This window comes from Trachypithecus francoisi, unplaced genomic scaffold (assembly GCF_009764315.1).
Source record: "Trachypithecus francoisi isolate TF-2019V2 unplaced genomic scaffold, Tfra_2.0 Lachesis_group8, whole genome shotgun sequence".
Lineage (NCBI taxonomy): Eukaryota > Metazoa > Chordata > Mammalia > Primates > Cercopithecidae > Trachypithecus > Trachypithecus francoisi.
Window position 1 is genome coordinate 116933689 of NW_022681473.1, and position 23599 is coordinate 116957287.

At 43.6% G+C, this 23599-nt stretch overlaps 2 protein-coding genes across 6 annotated transcripts in view; one reads left to right on the forward strand and one right to left on the reverse strand.

The window, feature by feature from the left end:
• Window positions 1-6150: 6150 nt before the first annotated feature.
• Window positions 6151-6727, forward strand: LOC117081734 (60S ribosomal protein L21-like). Its single transcript, XM_033208052.1, has one exon. The coding sequence runs from the start codon at window positions 6191-6193 to the stop codon at window positions 6671-6673; it is 483 nt and encodes a 160-aa protein (XP_033063943.1). The 5' UTR covers window positions 6151-6190; the 3' UTR covers window positions 6674-6727.
• Window positions 6728-11277: 4550 nt separating this feature from the next.
• Window positions 11278-23599, reverse strand: part of ARHGAP32 (Rho GTPase activating protein 32) — a 310104-nt gene continuing 297782 nt past the window's right edge. For 4 of the 5 annotated variants that reach the window (XM_033208055.1, XM_033208054.1, XM_033208056.1 and 1 more), the window contains 3 exons: window positions 20366-21244; window positions 18625-19670; window positions 15100-17352 (listed from right to left, as the gene is read on the reverse strand). In XM_033208055.1, the coding sequence (XP_033063946.1) occupies window positions 15100-17352; window positions 18625-19670; window positions 20366-21244 (4178 nt within the window). Of the gene's footprint in view, window positions 17353-18624; window positions 19671-20365; window positions 21245-23599 lie in introns of all 5 variants that reach the window. The other variant, XM_033208053.1, reaches the window with a different exon arrangement.

The window sequence follows — 23599 nt, forward strand, 5'->3', positions numbered from 1 at the left end:
TTACAAAAATTACTTCCCTTGCACCTTTCCCACTATAAAGAGGGAATGACATAAGACAGAGGAAAACGGGATCCAGGAAACCAGGGATTCCTCTCCAGAGAGGTAAAGGGAACCCCACAGCTATCCCAGCTGTGACTCAGGCCCAGAGAAGAGCTACTCTAGATTTGGCAGGAGGGTGAAGCATCAGCACTCCAGGAGAGAGCTCTCTCTTACCTGCCTCTTAGAAGAAGAACACAAAGAAACAGAGATCCCTGATATTGGCGGAAATGTACACTTCTGCAGCAGAGGCTGAGGATGGAGGAATTGGCACAGAGCAAATACTGACTATTGATTAAAGGGTTCTGGACTAACTAGCACAGGAAAATGGGGCTGGGGAAGCCTGTGTGTGTTGGCGGGATGTGGAGGGCAGTGGCCTGCTTTAGCGAAGAGTGTTATCCTCTTCCTCCTTATTAGGAAGTCAGTACAGATCGTCTAACATGGAAAAATTTAGAACTAGCACATTGTCTAGACATAGGGTGATAAATACTAGAAGACACATCCAAAAGAGTTTGAAAAGTTTGTCTCTGAGCAATAGAAAGTGAGAAATGGGAGCTTCTGTTTTATCATAAGCCTTGTGATTCGATTTGACTTTTAAAACTAATTACTTGTATTATTTTCATTGCAGAAAAGCTGTGCTACAGATGGTGGCTGTGCTGGTGTGAAAATCTTCAATCCTATGGTGGTTTGGACTAATTCTCACATCCCACTGGCCATGACCTTACCTTCCACTGTGCAGTATTCCACTCTTCTCAGAGCATTTTCTCACAGGTTACTGGATGTGTTCCTCAACAACCCTGTGGGAGTCATGACACAGTTACTATCCCCATTTTACAGACAGGGCATAGAGGCTTTGAAAAGAAGTAACTTACCAAAGTCACATGGTCAGCTTCCTCAATTCCATGTGGAATCCAGCAGGTACAAACAGAAGAGTCACATGGCTCTTAATAAGGAAGCTATGACCAAAACCAAAAATTTCTGACACCTAGTCCAGGTTATTTTTAACTACATGACGTATCCTGAAGTGTTTTGTTTTTTGTTTGTTTGTTTTGTTTTTTAGATGGAGTTTCGCTCTTGTCATACAGGCTGGAGTGCAGTAGCACCATCTTGGCTCACTGCAACCTCCGCCTCCTGGGTTCAAGCAATTCTCCTGCCTCTGCCTCCTGAGTAGCTGGGATTACAGGCACCCGCCACCACGCACAGCTAATTTTTGTATTTTTAGTAGAGACAGGGTTTCCCATGTTGTTCAGGCTGGTCTCGAACTCCAGACCTCAGGTGATCCACCCACCTCAGACTCTCAATGTGCTGGGATTATAGGTGTGAGTCACCGCGCCAGGCCCCTGAAATTGTTCTGAGGAGTTGCTCTGTGAATAAAGTGTTCTGTGATCCCTACTGTATGCTTCCTCTGAGAAAGTACTATGGGGTAGTGTGGATATCTAAGAAATTAATTACGCAGTTCAAAGCCATCCAGTTTAATCCCTTATTTTCTAAACCTATGGGATCATGCCACCTTCTGGGGGAGGGGTGGTTTGGAGAGATTCCCATTAACAATGAAGTTCCATGAAGCAAAACTTGGATGATTCTGACTGGGGCCAGGTTCAAGCCCAGAACCAGTGAGCAGAAGTGGCAGGTCCTAGAAGGGAGCCTGGAGAGATCGATCTTCCCCAGGAACAGTGGCTCCTAATGTGCGGATGAAATGGAATCACCTGGGAAATTCTGTTGGCAATACACATTCCAGGGTCCACGAAGACACAATGGCTTTGGTGGAGCAAGCCTGGGAATCTGTATTTTTGAAAAGCTCTGTGTGGGCCTCGGAAGCATCCAGGTTTGGAAACTCTGCTGGGGCTCTGAAGCCCTGCCTGGACTTAGCATCTGAAACTGAAAAGCCAGGGTCTAGATGCTTCCTACCGTTTTCTAAAAATGTCAATAAACAATACTTGAGAATTTAAAAACATGAAATCATCCTTAGAAATCATGGAGTCTCATAATGAAAGCACACTGCCGCTTGAGTTCTTCCGATTTTTATCCAACCTGTTCATCTTAGCCTTCTTTTTTTCAGGGCAACTTCCAAAAAAAAAAAAAAAAAAAAGGCAGTGTATCAGCTGTCCTGATCAGCGTCCAGCATTTGCTGCCTGGTCACTGCCCTTAGAACTACCCTTGTAAAAGTGGGGTGAAAAGAGATGAGGAAGAATCACACTGAGTCGCCTATTCCATCCCCTATCCTATCTTACTGGGAAGCTCAGTGAATTTTTCCAATCACCAGGAACACTGGTGAGGACAAAGCATGTCACTAGCACCATCTGGCGGCTTCTTAAAACTACCAATTTCTATGCAGTAGGCATGTTGCGTCTTCACACGTGAAGGGACTCCTTGTGATTACAAAGGACATTCCTTTCCTTTCCAAAGGCTGAGCTTAGGCAAAACAATAAAGTTTGTTAAAGTGACTGTTTCCAGCGACCCCTTCCTTTCTCAGCTTTATGTATGGGTGTATGTATTACACAAACATATGTGAGTGCATGCCATGTATCAAGCTCTCATGGAGTTATGAGCTAGCGAAGGGATAGAGACAATAGATAAACCAATAAATAAAAATAACTTCTGAATGAGAAGTTCTGTTTGGAAAATGAAGAGGGTTAGGTGATCAAGTGACTATATCAAACTGGGTCATCAAGGCAGGCCTCTGACGCAAGACACGGAGGAGGAGCAGCCTTGCCTGGCTAGGAAAAGTGCTCGAGGCAGAGGGCATGGCTTGCACGGGAACCTGGAAGAGGAGATGAAATCACAGAGGCAGATCTCACAGGCCAAAGTGAACCATTTGGATTTAATTTAAGGCTCCTGGAAGTCTTTGGAGGGGCAGGTGCCAAGAGGAGTGAGAGGGGAGAACGGTGCCCCAGTGGGGAAGAGTTGTGTGCACTGGGCAGCTGGGCAGGGAGCTCCCCTCCAGGCACCACAGGCCATTTCCTTATGGCTCCACGAACATCAGACAACCTTAGGTTTGGGAGGGACTTCCAGGTTTGCTCCAATTACCCATTCTGTGTCTCCATCCCCCTACAACACCCTTGCTTGATGGTCACCCATCTCTGATTGCTTCCACTGCTCAACGTCCATCAGAACAAGCCTAAGTCATTTTCTTCTGTGAGCCCTGCTTATATCTGGGCTGGCTCTCATGCTTTTCCTTTCCCTCCCAAGCCTCCTCTTTCACTGCCACGTGAGTTATAGGTTAGCTGCATGTGCTGCTGAGGAGCTCGAGAGGTGCCAGAGGAGCATGTCAGGTGCCTCGCTGGACAAAACGGACGGCTTTGGACTAGCAGTCAGTCACATTCTCTAAGGCAGGAAACCAAAGGTGCCCTTCGTTGCAAGAGGCAATCATCCCAGAAAGCCAAGGAGGTGACCCGAGAGTGGGAGGGGACATTGTTAGGGAGCGCACATTTGTAATTAGTGTAGCAAAGTATTTTTTGAGTCCAATGTTGGATGCTTTTTCCTAGCCTCAAGGAAGCTACGCCTGCATGTTTTAGCTTTTTAGAGAAGGGTCATAAAAATAAGAGAGCCAGTATAGCCTTTAGGGACCTAATAATTACAAAACACTGGTAGGAACAGAACCATCTCTCACCATAATCAAAGTAAAATACTTGCAAAGTGGTACCAAGAGGAACACTCCGGAAGGAGGGGGTATCTCTATTGCCGGACCAAGCAACCGTGAAATCCTGTCATGGCCACTCCTTTCAGAGGGTTATTGTGGCTCCTGGGATTCAAGGGCATGTAGGGTATTGGGAGTCCAGTAACTTCATAGGGTCTAGGTAACATCACTGCTGTCTTCTCTAAAACTCATGGAACTTAGAGAGGCAGATCATGCAGGAACTCACTCACTCACATTTTCCTAGATTTTCCTATCTTAGTACGTAGGTCCTACATGCTTGTTGAAAATGATCCAAACCTTCATTCTTCCTTCTCTTCCAGAGTTGCTGTGGCCTGGAAGAGAGTTCCCATTACACCTTCTCAGTTCCACACCCTAAGATGCTTTGTAGGGTAGATGTGAGTATGGGAAAAAAGTCTTTCCTGAACACCTAGAACATCACTCTTCCTCTCCTGCAATTAACCCCCTTCCCCAGTTTCCAAGCACTGCTCGAAACTGATCTCCTTTTATGACTAGTTCTACCAGTGTTTAGTCACTCTGGCAGCTGCATTTTAGATCATGTAAGCCTACCTGTCTCTGCTTCTGTAACCAGCAACCAACACCAGTAGTCCAGGTGCTTATAACATATGAAAGTAAACCAAACAAATGATGGGATTCATCCTTGTTACTGAAGTAAGATGCCCTGTTATATTTCAACACTCAGTACAAAGGGGTTCCCAGCCCCTGCCTTTTACAAGAACTATCATCACGTAAGTAGCTTCAGTTTTTCGTATCTTATCAATTCTGGGTAACGGTATAGCAATGTTTTTAACAGCAGTAGTGAACGATGCTTACTATAGTGCCAGTTGTTGTGAGTTCTTGCATCTGTTAACTCATTTCTTTCTCATGACCCACGAGTTTGCAGATGAAACCAAGGCTTACAAAGGTTCAACGCTCTGCCCAGTGGCATCCAGTGAGTAATCTGTGTGGAGCTGAAAGTCACCTGCACATGGATACTAGGGACCATCAGCTCACTCCTTCAGGAAAGGTTGGTGCACATATTATGCTATAGCATTCTTTCAGGGACTAGGATATAAATGAACAAGACAAAGCTCTTGTCCTCTTGGAGTTCACATTCCAGAGAAACTATAGATAAAAAATAAATAACATAAAGCAAGCAAGGGGATAAGAGTAATGACATGCTACATGAGATAGGAGGGTCAAGGAAAGTCTTCTCTAAGGGGGTGGTGTTTGAGCAAAGATTTGAAGTGGGGGAGCAAGCCACAAAGACACCTGGGGCCTACGCACCCCAGGGGGAGGAGTGTCAGTCGGCACGAAGGCTGAGGTGGAAGTGGACTTGGCATGTTTATGGGAGGACGAGGAGGCTGATGAGGCAGCAGTGAAAAGGCAGAGAGAGGGAGGATGGCTGTACTTGACTCGCAGCAGCATTCATTGAACACCCCCTGCCCCTTTGCATATCTTCCATATCTCTGCAGCTGGAGCAAGACACACCCTCTCTTTATTTCCAGAAGCTTCTTCTCCAATATATGGTTAGAAGTTCGTGGATACACGACCAACCTTTTACTAACATTATGAGGTCTCAAGAGTGACACCTCATCTGGCAACCTATGCTGCCCCTCAATTTCTTTTGCCCTATAAACTGCTAGTCGTTAAGCTTGTCTTGGGGGCTATAATTGTCGCTCTCTGCTGCAGGAAGCTAAAGCACTCTTCTTCCGCATGCTGCTGCCCTTGTCAGTGACAGCTGTCGTGGGAGAACCTGAGTCGAGAGTGGAGTGGGAGGTAGACCTCCATGCTGTGCACTGCTCCCAGCTCTGCTCTCCTTCCAGACAGGTGGTCTACTGCCTTTAACTCGCACCTTGCTTGTACTGGCACGGCCTTGAGACTCATTCTATCTGATGAGCTGTGAGCAGGAATGACGTGTGTGACTTCTGGACCACATTTTAACTACTCATGCAAGCTCCTCCAGTGTTCTCCTCCCATGCCACACCATCCCAGGAATTCAGTCTTAGGTGATGGGGGTAAGGGATGCCAATGGCTGCTCAGAGGACTGTTACCCAGGAAGGTTGCCTGGACCTGCAGCAGGCTTGCCTTGAGCAGGAAAAACACCTCTTTTTATGTCTATGGCATTGAGATTTTGGTTGTGTTACTACAGCATAACCCTAGCCTTACCTGACTAATGGGAGGAGTTGCACTCCCTGCAAATCAACAACACAGTGTCTTAGCCTCGCAGGCACAACTGTGTTAGGGGTTCATGATCTTTGAGGATACACAGTGGGCATGCAGTAAAACAGTGATAAAAACTCCAGGCTCTGGGGTCATAGAGCCTGGGCCTGAATCCCACTTAACCTCGGAGATATACACTCAGGCACATTACTGAAAACTTTCTAGGCTTGATTTACCTGAAAAGTGGCAATAAAAGAAAAAAAATGTTACCTCACATAATTGTTAGAATGAGTTAATATTAATATATGCAAAATACGCCTTTCGGCCGGAACCGCCATCTTCCAGTAATTCGCCAAAATGACGAACACAAAGGGAAAGAGGAGAGGCACCCGATATATGTTCTCTAGGCCTTTTAGAGAACATGGAGTCATTCCTTTGGCCACGTATATGCGAATCTATAAGAAAGGTGATATTGTAGACATCAAGGGAATGGGTACTGTTCAAAAAGGAATGCCCCACAAGTGTTACCATGGCAAAACTGGGAGAGTCTACAACGTTACCCAGCATGCTGTTGGCATTGTTGTAAACAAACAAGTTAAGGGCAAGATTCTTGCCAAGAGAATTAATGTGCGTATTGAACACATTAAGCACTATAAGAGCCAAGATAGCTTCCTGAAACGCGTGAAGGAAAATGATCAGAAAAAGAAAGAAGCCAAAGAGAAAGCTACCTGGGTTCAGCTGAAGCGCCAGCCTGCTCCACCCAGAGAAGCGCACTTTGTGAGGACCAATGGGAAGGAGCCTGAGCTGCTGGAACCTCTTCCCTATGAATTCATGGCATAATAGGTGTTAAAAAAATAAAAAATAAAAGACCTCTGGGCTGAAAAAAAAAAAAAATATATATATATATGCAAAATACTTAGGATAGCCTGGTACATGATAATCGATCAATAAATTTTTAATGATATTAGCTACTATCAGTGCAATTGCTATGCTCTTGTCTCTGGAAATGCATTTTGCTTTAACTGATCTTGAACCAGGAAAATGTATGTGTTTAAGAATAATGAGGCCAGGGCCAGTGGCTCATACCTGTAATCCCAGCACTTTGGGAGGCCGAGGCAGGCGGATCACTTGAAGTCAGGAGTTCAAGACCAGCCTGGCTGACATGGCAAAACCCCATCTCTACTAAAAAATACAAAAGTTAGCCAGGCGTGGTGGCACACACCTGTAGACCCAGCTACTTAGGATGCTGAGGCAGGAGAATCACTTGAACCTGGGGGCAGAGGTTGCAATGAGCCGAGATCGTGCCACTGCACTCCAGCCTGGGTGACAGAGCAAGACTCTGTCTCAAAAAACAAAACAAAACTTCATTATTCACCAAGTTTTACTATCCAGAAATGGAGAGCCAGTCAAATACATCTCTCTTTAGCAACTGTTTTGTAAAACACCAGGCCTGTTTTCCCCCATTACTTCTTTTGCAGAAATTCACCATGTTGCTTCTACTCCTGCCATCTCGTGTATCGAATGAACCTATGACTAACTAGGGCAATACAAGAAAGCGATACCCGCAGAAGGCACCACCACTAGCAGAGAAGGTGAGGCTCACAGAGGTTCCTGAGACCACTTCCCTGAACTGGAAAGTTGACAGATGGAATAGATAGCCTAGCACTAGACATTGTTCTGAAATGTAGACACAGTTCAGTAGTCATAATTGGTGCTATCTGGATAACGGTTTTCAGCGAATAATCCCACAAGATTTTTTGGTCGTTATTCAGACTTCATGGTAAGCAAGAACCTTCTCCACTACTACATCATGCTATAGGATTCCCTGTGAAGTCCCATTTTAACTGCCAAGGCTCTCTTTCTGCGAGATCCAACCATGGGAGAACTTCCTGTTTATTTTTTCAGAAAGGTTGACCCTTAATAAATTCGTAATGATACAATTGAAAGTGGTTAAACGCTTAATGACACCAGCATAATATAGCTCTCTTGCCTTTTATTGCAGCATGGTCTTGCACTATTCCAAAGTTCTGGGTAACTTTTATTTGGCACTTGCTCTCCTGCTAAGCCCTGTACAAACATCTATTATCTAATTGAATCCTCACAGCAACCCTTCATAGGTACTATTATTCCCACTTTAGAGATCAGGAAGTCATGGCTTCATCAGAGTTTTAGAAATAATTTTAGAGGGTTTAGTGGGTCAGTAGAGGTTTTAGAGTTAGTCGCAGTCCAGAGTCAACCAGCCAACACTAAAGTCTGCTCTGAGTCCGTGTGTGCAGGTGTGACTTTCAGCTCCACACGGATTACTCACTGTATGCCACTGGGCAGAGCGTTGAACCTTTGTATGCCTTGGTTTCATCTACGAACTGATGGGTTATGAGAAATAAATGAGTTAACAGATGCAAAAGGCTCACAACTGGCACTATAGTAAGCATAGCTCGTTACTACTGTTAAAAACATTGCTATACCGTTGCCCAGAATTGATAAACTATGAAAAAACTTAAGCTAATTACGTGACGATAGTTCTTGTAAAAGTTTTGGTGAGAAAAGAAGGAACATCACTTGGTCCTATGAGCTATTTGTTTTCCATGAGTGAAGTATTTGATTTTTTTGAGTTTTTTTTTTTTGTTGTTGTTTTTGAGACAGAGTTTCCCTCTGTCGCCCAGGCTGGAGTGCAGTGGCACAAACTCAGCTCACTGCAGCCTCTGCCTCCCAGGTTCAAGCAACTCTCCTGCCTCAGCCTCCCAAGTAGCTGGGAGTACAGGTGTGCTACCACACCCAGCTAATTTTTGTATTTTTAGCACACAGGGTTTCACCATGTTGGCCAGGGTGGTCTTGAACTCCTGACCTCAGGTGATCCACCCACCTTGGCCTCCCAAAGTGCTGGGATTACAGGCATGAGCCACCACACCCAGCCAGAGTGCAGTATTTGAAAAAGTTAGCTGTCAAAAAGCAAATATGAATTAGCTACACTTCCCTAACCAGACCAAATGTCTTAACAATATTATATAAGCATATAATAGGAGGCATTATTCAGTCAGCAGTATTTTATCTCCTTTTTAAAGAACGCTGCATTTTCTATAGTTTGTTCAGTTCAATTAGTTTTAATTCTTGCATGCCATTGTTACAAATGAGTCTGGGGCTTAATAGTTATACCAAGAGGAGAGAGAAATTAATGATACATTTCTGTCGCCAAAGTGAAGGGGAACCAAAGTGTGAATGGGAAAAGGTGGTAACCTCAATGAACAAGAGACTGCTCCCTCTGCAAGCACATTAAATACGCTGCCTAGATCTGTATTTCTCAGCCATGTGCAACAGGATTACATGGCGTGGGTACCAAAACTAGATTAAGTCCAATCCCAGACCCAATGGATCAGACCATCTGGTGGTTGCTCAAGAATCTTAACTAGCTTTCCAGGTGTTCTAAATGGATTCTGAAGTTTGAGAACTACTTGCTGAGTTTAAAACATCACTAGTGGCTGAGAAATCTAGGATGCTTTTCAAAATGTTTTAGAGAATTAAGAACATGAATTGCAAATGACTCAGTGACAGCTGACGCTGTTTTGTCTGCATGATATTCTGGTTTCTTAATTGTGGATGCTCAAACTGTTTCCGAGCCTAGCATTCTCCTGCGAGGAGAAACGCTCTGCAGTTAACAGAAATGCTGTTGCATCTAATCACATCGCTTTCTCACAGACCGTCAAATGCAGGGTGAACTCCTAGAGCTTTTGCTTCATTCTCCCTTCTGAGCATCTTATACATGAACATCTTCTTTCTGAGACTCAGCTATCCAAGTCCTTTGCTAGGAGAAAAGAGCCTCGGAGTAACAAAAAATAGACAACGCAAAGGCCACACGATTCAGGATAACCTTTCAGGACTCCAGTTTAGAACTACTTTTGCTCCCCAGATTAGAATTACAAAGAAAAAAAGGAAGAGGAGGGTTTATATAGGTATAACCTATAGGTAGTTCCTAGACAGTAACAAAAAAGGGGTACAAAAATCTAAAAAGAACTGGTGTTAAACCACTTGGTGTAAACGCAAATCTTCTCTCAGTGTGCCCTGAGGATATCCCTAAGTTGTGTGTGGTGCAGTCATCTACTGACAAACATGATGAGACTACACTGACAGCAACATTTGTGGTTGGAAATATATTCTGAAAGTATTTTGATTAGTGTCTAAAATAAAATTAAACCTTATACTTTTTCAGAGGTGCACTATCAACTGTATGAAAAACATGACCAACTAAAATGTCTTATTTCTGGTGTTTCCAGATGCCCAAGGTTTTACTGGATGAGGAGTCAGTGTTACTTTAAAATGTGCCTCTTCCTGTACAATCACAACTAAAATCTCAATCACCACGAATGTATGTTACTGATTCCTCAGTGATACACATTTTAAGCGGTAGGTACCGTATTTTTGTCAGTATAAAGTAAGTTTGGTGACGAAAGAGTTGGCATGGAAAGCAGAGTCCTGAAAATTGAGAAGACCCAGTGGAGCTGTGGTTGTATCTTTTCTTTCATCCCATCCGAGCAGTTTCCAAGGGAACACTTACTCAGATCTGAGGATGCTTACTGAAGCAGATGTTGTATCTTTGCTGACGTCTGGAGTGTGCTATGCAGGCACAGAAAAGATGGTTGACTTACTAGGGCCATCTGGAATAAATAGACAACTTTCCCTATTGCTGGCAAGAAAAAAAAAATAGGGCCTAACACCTTAAAATGAAGAATGACTTGCAATTTGACTCTCAGTAGGAAAACCAATATTCAAGAGCTGAATACTCAGGGTTCTCCCTGCCTCACCTTCAAGTCCTGGTTGATACTTAAGTATTTATTTTGACAACTGTGGCAGCAGAAGAAACTCTGGAGCCCTGCTGGGCAGCTGGGTCACTTGCAGTACTTGGTTCACATCTACAGCCACTGTCTCACTGACACTTGATCTGGGTTTGCTGCGAGCAGGTGGCCTCATCTGGGCCATGATGATTTCATGGTCATTTCACCCTTAAGAGAAAACAGGATGTCCAAGAGGTTTCCTTGGAATCTGTAAAAATATGGTTTTATTCAGAATTCCCTTTGAAGGATCCTGAGACAAGCTGATTCAGTTTCCTGAGAAGTGCACACTCGGGAACCAGGCTGCAAGAGCAGAGCGTGGACTCCTTCAGGAGCAGGAAGCAACAAGTCAGCCCAGACTCTCCAGGACGGATCAAGAGGCCTCCACCACTCTACAGGGAACAGTGTTTGACTTGGGGGAAATGTGGCCAGGCGGCAAAAGGTGGCAAATAGATAACAACAGGAGACACTTAACCCCTTTCCTCAAATAATGTACCACTGGGCTTAATAGGATGTGTCATAAAAACATGTGTCCTTTGGTCCTAATTCCCCAAATCAATGACCCCCACTATTTCATTATAATTCACATTAGGTCAAAAAGGAAACACATACACAAAGCAGTCTGTTTTAACCTGAAATAATTCTGTTGATATTCGAATCGCTTTCAGTGGGACATTTGCTTTAAACCACAAGATATCTCCATCTCCAGGTACAAAAAATCCCTTTTTCCCTCCCCTGCCACCCCCCATCCCACCCCACAACCAAAGAAACAAACAAAACCCAAACCCACAACTCAGCTTCAAATAAGTTTGCAAGAAATGAGACTCTAAATATTTACATATGGGGCAAGAAATAAATCACAAAACTATTTACAAAAATACACAAGCTTATATGCATTAACAATTTACACCAGTTCACAAAAATATTAAGACATAAAAAAACACTATATAAATTAAAATTAAAAACTCAAAAGTATGATCTAAGACTTCCTAGGATGCTTCTCTCATGCAGGTCATGGTTGAAAAATCAGGTTTTGCTATTCAGAATCTAAACTGTAAAACCATTTTTATTCTTTGAACATTAACAGTACTAATCAGATAAGGAAAAACCCTCTGTGCACACTGACATTATCTTGCACACATTATAATACACCATTCCTGACATTTCTGTAACACACAGTGCTGAAAATCACATGCCTCTAACCATGTGGAAGAAGTAACTCTCTGACATACTTTTACTTTCATTATTACTTTCTTACACATTCTGCTCAAGCAATACTTTGCCAATATACTAAATGGGTGACTGACAGGGCTGAAAACAGAGAAATGAACTTTGCAGGCTCCTTCTTTAACTAAAGGGGCAAATTTCAAATTTACATCGTTTGCATCTATTACTGCTCCAAAGGTGGTAACCTACTCCTCTGTCCCCACTCACGTTAGTAACAGTCCCTCCTCTCTACAGAATTAGTCCTAGAATTTTTCAACCTGACCCTAAATTTTAAACAATGCTTTGCCATTGTAAGAAACGTGCAGGCCCTACACATGGGACCATCCCAGGGACTTGTATGTTTGAAAGGAAATTGAATATAGTAAGAAATAAGGCTCAGATGAAATTTATTAGTAAGAAAATGGCACCTCTGGGATTGTTAGCAAATTTTTTAGCCAGACGTCCAGGGAATATTTATTTCAATCAGACCAAACTGTGGAATCACAATTTTGCCAAAAAGAGAAAATCCGGAGGCAGGGGCTATGAAAATGCCAACAGGATTAAATTATGGGTTTAACGTATAAGGCAGCTCCACTTCCTTGATCATAATGCTCCGTGTCAAAATTGGAAAGTAATAACGTTCAGTTACTCTATTTGCGAAGCCACACGCGGTGGACTGTGCTGAGGTATCCGGCTCACAGTGATTTGCCGTCCGATTTCCACCCCACAACGTTAGAAAGGGAAAGATGCCGGAAAAGTGTCTCAAATAACTGAATCCAAAGTTAAGGCTGCTGCTAGCATGCATTAAATGAAGTAACTTTAGATTTGATCTAGTTTGTGTTTCACGCTTATAACAGTAATTGCAATCATCATTCTATATTCGAAATATTTACCTGATATTTCTAAACCCACAGGACATTTATGAATAAAGCAATTGTTTTCAGGAATTAACCCTACTATTTATAAAAAAGGCTTTAGTTTCAGGACTAAACAACGTGTGTGACAACAAATCCACAAATATTACAACTGGACCGGACTCCCTGGGTTACTTCCTTTAGGCTCTCAGTTACTGAAGCCACGTGTATCTCCTGGTCACAGCAGCCCCTCTTCCTAACCTCCATGCTGCTGGTGAGAACTTACAGGGCTGGTGTGGTCTCCAAGGGGCAATGGGTTGCCTATTTGACAAAAATACGATTAAGGTAAAAAAAATTAGTGCCACATATTCACCAAAGGTCAAACTCCTGTATGTAGCACCCAGGGTGTTTTTGTGCCAAAGGGAAGTATCCTAACAAGTTTCCTAGCACTTTGACTAGATACCAGTTGGGTCTGCACTTTTAATGTAGAGGCCTCAATTTCCAGACCTTTTCACATATGGGTGTTTCAAGGTTTCTACTACGGTTTTTACTGCATCCCTCCAGTGAATTCTAAGGGAACAAAAGAAAATCTTATAGAATATTCCCACATATCAATGTGTTGTTCTTAAAACATTTTATTTCTTTCTCTAAATATAAACCCTTAAAATGCACATTATTTTATAAAATAAAAACTGGCATGAATCCTAATCTTTATACAATTTCACAGCAATAATAGCAGCATGATTTTAGCCTTTTAAAAGATTTCCTCCTCTGCTCTAAATAAAAATTAATTTCAAGTTCTAAAAAGCCAGAGCAGCAACCATCCAATAAATGGAATGCAATTCTCCTAGTGTCTTCTACAGACTGAGCATTTAAAATATGTGAATGTATAAAACTTGAGTATTATTAAGTTATGGAATGAAATGACAATCTAAACTCATTTTGTAAACATAGGACTGCCTTGCTAGTCTGATGTATTTTGTGGGGTGGAGGGAGCCGAGAACATAGGATGGAGTTGGGCTAGAGAGTTCCTACTCTAATAACGAATGCAACTTTCAAAAGTTGCAGGTGTTAAACATGTTTAACATGTCTCCAGAGTTATAAAGAGCTATACCTGAAATGCTGGTGTAGATGGTAATTACAACAAGACTGTGACCACACAAGTTCAGAGTAAGCAAATGACAGTAATGGCTTAGGACAGCAATGATAACTGCCCAGAACTCCACTGATGAAATGGGGCTGTGTACTAAGCAGTTATTGCAGGAACTTGCAGTCTAGTAATAGATAATTTGTAGCTACTTAAATTCCCAGGGATCCTGTACTCAGGTTTAGAAACAGAAACAAACACGGAAATTTATATTCATAATAAATTATGTGTGTCTATCCAGTCAAACCATGCTGGGCTTTTTCAATGAAAGAAAGCTGATAATTTAGGAAAACCAATGGTATGACATGTGTTACTAGAATTACAATTCACCAAACATTATTGAGGGGTGGGGTAAGAAGAAAACCTGAAGGCAGGCAATGCATTAAAAGCATCAATAAGAGTTTTCCGGTGCTAACAAAGTTCACTGACAATAAGAACTTTACTATCTTCCACCTAAGAAGTTTCCTTAAATACTAACTTTTAAAAATCCCTTCTGTCATGATATGAGCCCATTCATTGAACCGTGAGGAACAAGGATGAAAAATAAGAATAGAAAAAGTATGGTTCAGCCTGAGTCTAAGTGGTCTGGTGTTTTATGATGACTCTACCAAATGTTTAATTTAAAGTCTTAATTTCTTATTTTTAATTATAATGTTGCTGTCTGACTGACTGATCTTGAAGGATCAGGGATTTTTCGACGACTCTAACTGAACACAAGCTCCTTCTCAGATGGGGCGAATGAAGTGAGAAGAGTGTGTCAATCTGGGCAAGTTGTGCAGCTACTGATGGAGAAGCAGGAACACAACAGGGAATGCAGAAGCCTACCAGGACATCGATGTGAACTGCTCTCAAATGCAGCAAATACTAAGCAGTAAATACTAAGAAGAAAGGACAACGCTGAATTCAAATTCAGTGAAAGGCAGTCCTCAGGCTCTTTCAAGCTAGCCCTAGATCTGTGTCCTGCAACAGGTTTCTCTACTGGGTTTCAGCACAGGGTTTTACCGTCCTTCAGATCTTTTCTAAAGACAAAAATGACAAAGTCTATAGATGGAAGAGGTGGTAACGAAGCAGGGAAGGGGAAAAAGATGGTGATGTGTTTACTTTTATTATCTTTTTTAAAATGTGGCCAGGGGTTTTATAGTATTTTTTGTTTTTTTTTTAAATCTTTTTGGTTACTGAAAAAAATAGAACAGTCCACTGTCCAGCAGAGGCTGCTTCGACTCTATCGCTCCCGGCTCACTCTGCACGGATCTGTGTTTCAGGATGCTGCAAGGACAGCTCTGTGGGCAGGAAGGCCCCTTGACCCAAAGCCGTAGCATAGGTCCTGCTCTGTGGATGGGGAAAGCCAGGGGGCACATACGTCCCCATGCCGCCCCCTGCAAAGACTCCCCGCTGGTGCTGAGGCAGGGGGTGGTAATCTTCCAGGTTATCATACTGAGACACAACAGCCACACTGCTCTGGCGCTTGCCGTGTGGTTGGTATTGGTACAGCACACTGGGGTCCCTCTCCATGTTCTGGGTATGATGGAGTTTGAGGCTATGACTCCTCTCTGGTTTAGGGGGTGGGACCATTGACTGAGTGAGGTGTTCTTCCTCTTTGTAACAGTCTCTGGAGTGTTTCTCTGGGGCAGAAGGCTGCCTAGCCCAAGGTCGCTCCATCTCTTTGGAGAGCCTCACCTCTTTGTGGTTCAGTCTTAAAGATTCTTGCCCGGATGCAGCATATTTTACTCCAGAGTTATGGTAGCTGACTGGCTCAGAAGTGTCTGGAATCCCTTTGGACCCATAATCTAACTGGCCAGCTCCCTGGGGATAAGGGGGCCCATTCTTTGACTCACAGAACTGCCTATGGCTTGCTTCCTGGTGTGCCCTGTGCTCAGGGAGGCTGCAGCCCATGTCAGGAAACTTCCTGCTCCTCAGGCTGCTCTGCTTCTGTGGCAGGGACGGCTTCTCCGGCTGCATGCTACCGTGGCCTCCGTGGTGGTGGGCTCTGTCCATCTCCGCCTCGGGATGCCTCCTGTAGAAGCGGTCCTCTCCCTCGGGACTGATGGCCTTGGCTGCATGGCGGCTTTCCTTTCCTTCTGCCACTGAGAGAAGTCCAGTTTTCCCAGGATCTGATTTACTACGCAGATGGATGACATAGATCCCACCCAAGTCGTCCTGCACAGCCGGGGTCATGTTATCATACTGGGACATGACAGGCCCTTTCACCTTCTGCCGAGCACGGCTCTCTCTCCGGATGGACTGCATGCGGTATTTTTCCATGTCCTCAAGATCCCATGAGGTGTAGGTGTGCTTCCCATCAGCAGCCGGAGGCATGTTGACTACATTGTGGTCGTTGGGAGAGAAATAGCCAGTCACGTTGGCCCGGGCACGTGGAGGCAAACCAGCATAACTGTACAAGTTCTTTCCTTGCAGCCTAGGATTGTAGAAAGCAAAGTCTCGATTGGGAAGGCGGTGGAGGGGTCTCAACTGGACTGTGCCATAGGCATCCACATCACACAGAGCCCCATCTGGACTGTAATAGGAACTAGAAGAACTGGAATATGGGCTATACCTGTAGTGGACCCGGCCATTCTCAAAGTAAGGCTGCAGCTGAGTGACGTGATAATCGGAGCGGGCCTGGGAGGACTGATATGGCTTATATTGGTACAGGGGTCTTGGGCAGTAGGCTGGCTCATCATCTGGGGGAACTTCTGTCCGTGAAATGGGAACAGAGCGAATCATGGAAGATGGCGGAGCATGGAGAGACTGCACTCTCCGGATGGTAGGGTATGGTGGGATGTCTTCAGGGTAACAGGTATTCCTAACAGAGGAGCTCAGAGACGACACATACTCGATCCGGCTGCATGGCTTGGAATGGTGTCCAGATGCGTTTCTTCCTGGGGCCACATATGTGTTATAACGAAGACCCATGGAGGCTGGTGGCTCTGACCTGGCGCCATACACTTGGTGCTGCTCCAATTTACTGTGATGTGGAGGTACACTCTGGGGACGGTACTGGCAGTTTGGAGTCATACTGAAATGCAAACAGTTTTCTGGACCAAAGGGTTCAGTGGTGACATCGGGCCTAGCAAAGGAGGAGTAAACTGTTTTCTGAGAAGCATGCTTAGGTTGTGGGACAGGAAGTGGTAAAGGCAATGCATCATCCACAGAGGCGGATGAAGCAGTGACAAAGGAATGATAATTTGAACTGCTGGTGGCATCTGTACTGCTGGAGTGTATGGCAGCAGCCATCTTACTCTCCATCGTCCTGGTGGGGGGCAGTGGTGCTGGAAAGCCACAGGGATGTGCAGGGACAGACTCGGCACGCAGGTGCAGCAGCGGGGCCCGGGCACCGTCCCGCACTTTCTCAGGCAGGCCTGGCTGGACAGCTGTAGCCATGGGACACTGAGCAGCAGCTGCACCACTGTCACTGATGAAGACAGACGCAGGGTCATCCACGGCTCGAGGTTCAGGTGGCCTCTCTGGAACTGGAACTACTCCTTGAACCTATTGAAAGACGATAATACTATGGGTCTATTTTTTGTTCCGTCTATGAATCAAGTACTATTAAATTTGTAACTCACAAATTGAGGCTGGTTGGGTAGCAGCTTGAACCTTCCCAAGCCATGTGGTTGCAATGAATCTGTACCCACTGATAGGAAAAGAAGGCTTGTGCTGCTATTTTGTATAAATATAGTATTACCTTTGGAGAACCATTCAAAGTTTTCTAATTTATGAGAGGTTTGACATGCGAGGCGAGGTGGCCTATGGCATTATTTTAATATACAAACCAAGAGAGGTTTAATCGAGTACTACTGTAGAGCTTAAAAATACATACCCAGTCTCTTAGTCTAGCTCAGTCTCAACACCAAGCACATTTTGTTAAATTAAGAGTTGATTCTATCATCTGGAGAGACTTTTGAAATTCACAGTTGTACACAGTGAGCAGCTTTAGGCCTTCAAAACAGGGAACAGCAATCTTCAAATCAGAGGCTACTGCCTCTCCCCTACCTTTGATTCCACCTTAGTCTGGCCAGAGATAATCCTCATACTGAAAACATGCTATCCTTGAGAAGCAGTGAACACAGCACCCTCCACTAAGGTCTAAACTCTGAAGTCCTATTAATAGTTCAAGGTGATTAAGAAAAACCACCTGTGGCACTTCTTAAAATATGAGGAAATTCAGGAAGAAACCTTAGCATTCTGCATACTACATTCTCTCACTGAAACAGGTGCCTGACTATGGGACACACTGCTGGTGAATGCTAGGAAAGTAACAAAAATCCCAAGGTACTATAATCTCTTACACTTGCAAAAAGTCTGCAAGGCAGACAGTCTTACGAATGTTTTGAGAATGAAGCATTTTCATTGTGTAACTGTGAATAATTGGCAGAGGGTAGGTAAATGACTTGCCCAAAGTCACAATGAGTCAGTGATGGAGTTGGAAAAAAAAAAACCCACAACCTTAAAGCCCACTTTGTCTCATTTGATCCTGATCTCTTTGTGTTACTAGGAATAAACTACCAAGACACTTTAGAAGAAAAGGGAGCAGGTATAGTTAAGCTATAGTCATCTAGGAGCTACTCCTTTCCTGGGGAAAAGCCAGCATCAAGGTAACGGCAGGCTCCAATCTCAAATGGGAATTATTTCATGGAAACCGGCCATAGGGCTTAAAAGCAATTGTTGTGTCTGACTCAAACATAACAACACACCCTGCTGAAAAGTGACATACCTTTGGTAATAGTACATTTCATCTCAGTGACATCTTCCCCTTCTTACCTTGTGGGAATTATTTAATCCTATATTGGTTGCTGCTTGTACCTGCCCCACAACTGGTGGCTGCTCTGCAGATCTCTGGGAAGGTGGAGGGGGAAGGGGACGATTAGTTCTGTGCGTGCGCTGAAGGGTGGCAGCAGGAACATCAGCAGTGGTGGGTTGTTCAGCCACATCCCAGCTGGCTTCCTTGGTGCTCATTTGGGCTGTTGCTGGAGAAGTTGTCATGTATGTCATGGTGGCTGTGCTGGTATTCTCTTCGGGGGACCCAGAAGGAGGATAGATTTTATTCCTAGGTAAATTAGGAGGTGTGGGTGATTTGTCTGCAAGGGACCCAGAAGGAAGGAAGATTTTATCCCTAGGTAAATTAGGAGGAGTGGGAGATTTGTCTGCAAATTCTAAAGGGTGATGGGGTTTATCCACACTTGCACCAAGATAAGAAGGAGGCTGATCTCCACTGTAGAAACGGGGTGGAGACTGGTCCTGATCCAAGAAGGAGACAGCTGGCATACTGCTCTTCCCAGACTGGTCTTCAGGGAAACTTATAAGATCATCAGACTTCTCTGAGTCTAAGGGAACTGAAGTAATTCTGGCCTTTTCTGGGTCCCCAGATAAATATGTTTGATGTGGCTGATTCCCTGTTAAGTCTACTTGGTGATATTGCTCCCCAGGCTCAGTTGTGTTGGAATGGGTAGGATCCCCAATAGCTGTTGTCTCTGGTAGAGGATGGTCACAGTTTCCTGGTGCATTATTCTGGAGGTGGAACTGCTCTGCTGGTCGATCGGTTTGGAAATAGGCCTTATCTAGAGCAACTGCTGAGTAAGAACTGGGCAGATTATCTTCAGTTGTAGCCACCGCTATGTCTCCATAATTTGTATACCCAGCCTGAGAGGTCCCTGGTCTCTTCAATGACTGAGTTGAGGCTTGCTGTGCGGACTCAGCTAATGCTAGCGCCAACATTCGGGCAACATTTTTCGGAGGCGGTGGTGGTGGGATAAGAGAGACAGAACTGACAGGAACGGAATCCTGAGGGGGGTCATGGGTAACTGCTCCTAGTGGGAAATTGGGAAAAAAAATGAGAGTGAAAAGGTAGCTTACGTTATCCTAAATGGAAAGCCAAACACTCCCCATGTGATCACTAAAAAATAGGTGCCTTCCATATTTCAAAATGGCAATCCATGATCTTCTATCCCACATGCAAATGCTGTAGAAAACACATCGGGTTCAGAAGGAAAACTAAAACAAACAGTGTATAAAGACCGCAATCTCTTCCTGAATTGCTACAGAGATGGGGGAAAAAAAGTAGATCCCTCACCTGGCTCAGAAAAGATTGCTTAGAAAACAAGCTTCAAGTGCTTGCAGACTGTTATTATGAACAGTTTTTACATTTGATGGTGTAGGCTGGCTTGTTAACTTGGAAGGCTACAATAAAGATATTTTATTAGAAGAGAAAACAGAATCAAGAGCTACGCAGTTGTGCAAAAATTATCCACGAATTCTCTCACTGTCCAAAGAGATAAGGGGACTTTTGTGAAGATGTGAAGCAGGACCACTGGCCCTCCCTTTTGGGGAGTTTTGTTTGACTGCTTTTAATTTAGGGCTTTGAGCCATCAGCATCACCCAGAAAAGCATTCTCTTTGATTAAAGGCTAGCTGTGGACAAATTTCTCTCCTAAAAGGCACAGATGGCACACAGGATTGAAGATCCCTCTTAACTTAAAGAAAGAATGGAGGAAAACAAACGGTACCTGTCTGAGTCTGTCCAGAAGCTACAGCCTTACTCTGACTGCTTGAGAGAGACTGATCCTCTTTCCCTGGTAACTCTACTTCTTCAGCAGCCACCTGGTCCAGGGGCTGGACTTCAGATTCACATTCTTCTTGGGCATCTGTCTCATTTGTTTTCATCTTTACTATCTGGGTGGGGGATCTATTTGTGGCATCTCTTTCTTCAATGCATTTGTCCCAGGTTGAAGATGATGCATTCTGAGCTGTGGTATTTGAGACTGTACCAATGACTTCCGACACCCGTGGGGGTAGGGTCACTGAAATTGGCTCAGATATGTTCATAGAAGGTGATTTGCTTAATTTCCGTCCTATCTTTGGAGAGAAAGCATAGACGACCTTTTCTGTAAAGGAGGATGGCTTAGATGATTTCTCTTCAGTTGGGCTCAAGTCCAGGGTAAAGAATGGACTCAGTTTCTCCTGAAGAGGAGAGACAGGTTCAGAGCTTGCTGTGCTTCCTGGAGTCTGACATTGGCTACCACCTGTTTCTGCATCCTTTTTATTGGCACTTGTTTTATCCTTGGAGTATCCCGGTGAATCTAAAAAGGAAGCACCACTCTCCAGACATTCTGATTCGGCCTTAGGAGGACTACATTGAAATGACATTGGATCAAAATCCAGGCTGGCTACTCCAATGTCTGGTGGGCTCAAGTCAACATCCTCAGCTGAATGGGGAGACATAAGGGCTGGGATATGAAGCAGCCCTCCTTCCTCCTCACTCTCATTGTCATGAGGCAGATTATCATAGGAGTTACAGCGGTTCCCCAGCATTTCTCCATTAAAAGAGGCAGACAGTGCGTCACTGGAAGATCTGGGTCTTCTGGGTCGGAAGAGCTTAGAATCACCTGGAAAAAATGAGTAACAGTGTCAAAGTATGAACATCCTAGATACACAATGCTGTGGTAAGTAACCTACTCAGCACAGCAGTAACTTACGGTCTAGGTGAAGGTAGTGTTACTTCTCATTTTCTTTCTGAAAATTCTTTCAGTGCACACAGATCATTTAAACTTGAGATAATAGAACTCCCAAATCGAATGCTAAATAGTGAACACGTGATAGAATCAGAGGGCGAATGCAGTATTTCACGGTCTGGATAGGAAAAATAACTCAGAATGCTTGGATTCTATTACTAATCCAACAATGATTCCTGGTGTGACTTTGGGCAAGCTTTTCATTTCTTTGTGTCTTATTTTATCACTGGCCCTCATATGACTTATGAGGAGGAATTAATCACTTTGAGTGGCGTTTTGAATCTATAATAGCAAAATGGATTTTTTTTTTTTGTGGGGAAACATCCTTATAATATTCAAATTTCTAAATAAATTGAACTTCTCAATTAAAAAATCTTCACAATCCCATAAAGTATTTACGTATATTTAGTAAAAAATTCCTTTCAGATACTAAACAAGAACCTCACTTTTTTTTCCCTTAAGAATAGGCTTTAAGTTTCCCAAGCAGAGTCCTCAAGAGTGGCAGAGAGTATTACATAATTTTACGGTGTTGCTAAATATCAAACTGGTAAAAAAGAAACTATTTTATTAGGATTATTTTAATGGCCATAGATAAAAAGTAATTTAAAGAGGCAGAAACTATCTTAATAAATATAAAAATATTGGTCGGGCACAGTGGCTCATGCCTGTAATCCCAGCACTTTGGGAAGCTGAGGCAGGCAGATCACCTGAGGTCAGGAGTTCGAGACTAGCCTGGCCCAAATGGCGAAACCCCGTATCTACTAAAAATACAAAAGTTAGCCGGGCATGGTGGCGCGTGCCTGTAGTCCCAGCTATTCAGGAGGCTGGGCAAGATAATCACTTACACCAGGAGTTGGAGGTTGCAGTGAGCCAAAATTGTGCCACTGCACTACAACCTGGGTGACAAGGCAAGAGTCTGTCTAATATATATATATATATATATATATATTCACAAATGTACTGATTATTCATAAAATTAATTCCTTACAAACATCTTCTGATTAACACTAGTATCTACCTAGCTTGCTGCATTGTTTTTGTAGGTTATCTTGACCAGTTTAATTGAAAATCTTGGAAAATTCATATGATATCAGCCACTCAGATAAAGTGATGGGGAAGAACTTCTGGAATCAAAAGCAAAGCCACTGGTCAGTGAGGATCTGGCAGTTAGAAGAGTTATTAAATGAAGATGAGAAAGCTGACCAAGATGATGATACTTCAGGATATTTCAAAAGAGCAAGATTTCACTTGTTCTTGAGTATCACTGGATTAAGAAAAGCCCTTTGGAAATCAATGTAGCTCCTGTTTTTTTTTTTTTTCAGACGGAGTCTCGCTGTGTCACCAGGCTGAAGTGCAGTGGCACTATCTCGGCTCACTGCAACCTCCACCTCCCGGGTTCAAGCAATTCTCCTGCCTCAGCCTCCCGAGTAGCTGGGACTACAGGCGAGCGCCACCACGCCCAGCTAATTTTTGTACTTTCAGTAGAGACAGGGTTTCACCATGTTGGCCAGGATGATCTCGATCTCTTGACTTCAAGATCCGCCCACCTCGGCCTCCCAAAGTGCTGGGATTACAGGCGTGAGCTACTGTGCCCGGCTGGTTAGTTTTTTTAAAAGGACTTTCTTTATAATTCTGCTGCAATGGCAAAACTCAATTCAAATAAATGAAGAATGTCCTATTATGCTATTACAGTTTTATAAAAAAAAAAAGCTTCTTCCAAATTGACATTTAATTCTTTATTCTAAAAATTAGTGCATAGATATAACCATAATCTAACTTTTGCTAAATAAGAGAGAAAATAAACTTATTTGCACAATTTTAGTTTTCTTTTTTAAGTTACACTGCAGTCAAACCTCTTTTCACCCTTAACCATGAAATTTTAGTCCCTATTTTAAAAAGATTTTCTTTTTTTTTGAGACAGAGTTTCACTCTTGTCACCCAGGCTAGAATGCAGTGGTGCAATCTAGACTCACCGCAACCTCCACCTCCTGGGTTCAGGCGATTCTCCTGCCTAAGCCTCCCAAGTAGCTGGGATTACAGGCGCCTGCCACCATGCCCAGCTAACTTTTGTACTTTTAGTAGAGATGGGGTTTCGCCACACTGGCCAGGCTGGTTTGGAACTTCTGACCTCAGGTGATCCACCCATCTCGGCCTCCCAAAGTACTGGGATTACAGGCGTGAGCCACCACATCTGGCCAAAGATTTATCTTAAGTTGCCTTCTCCAAGTA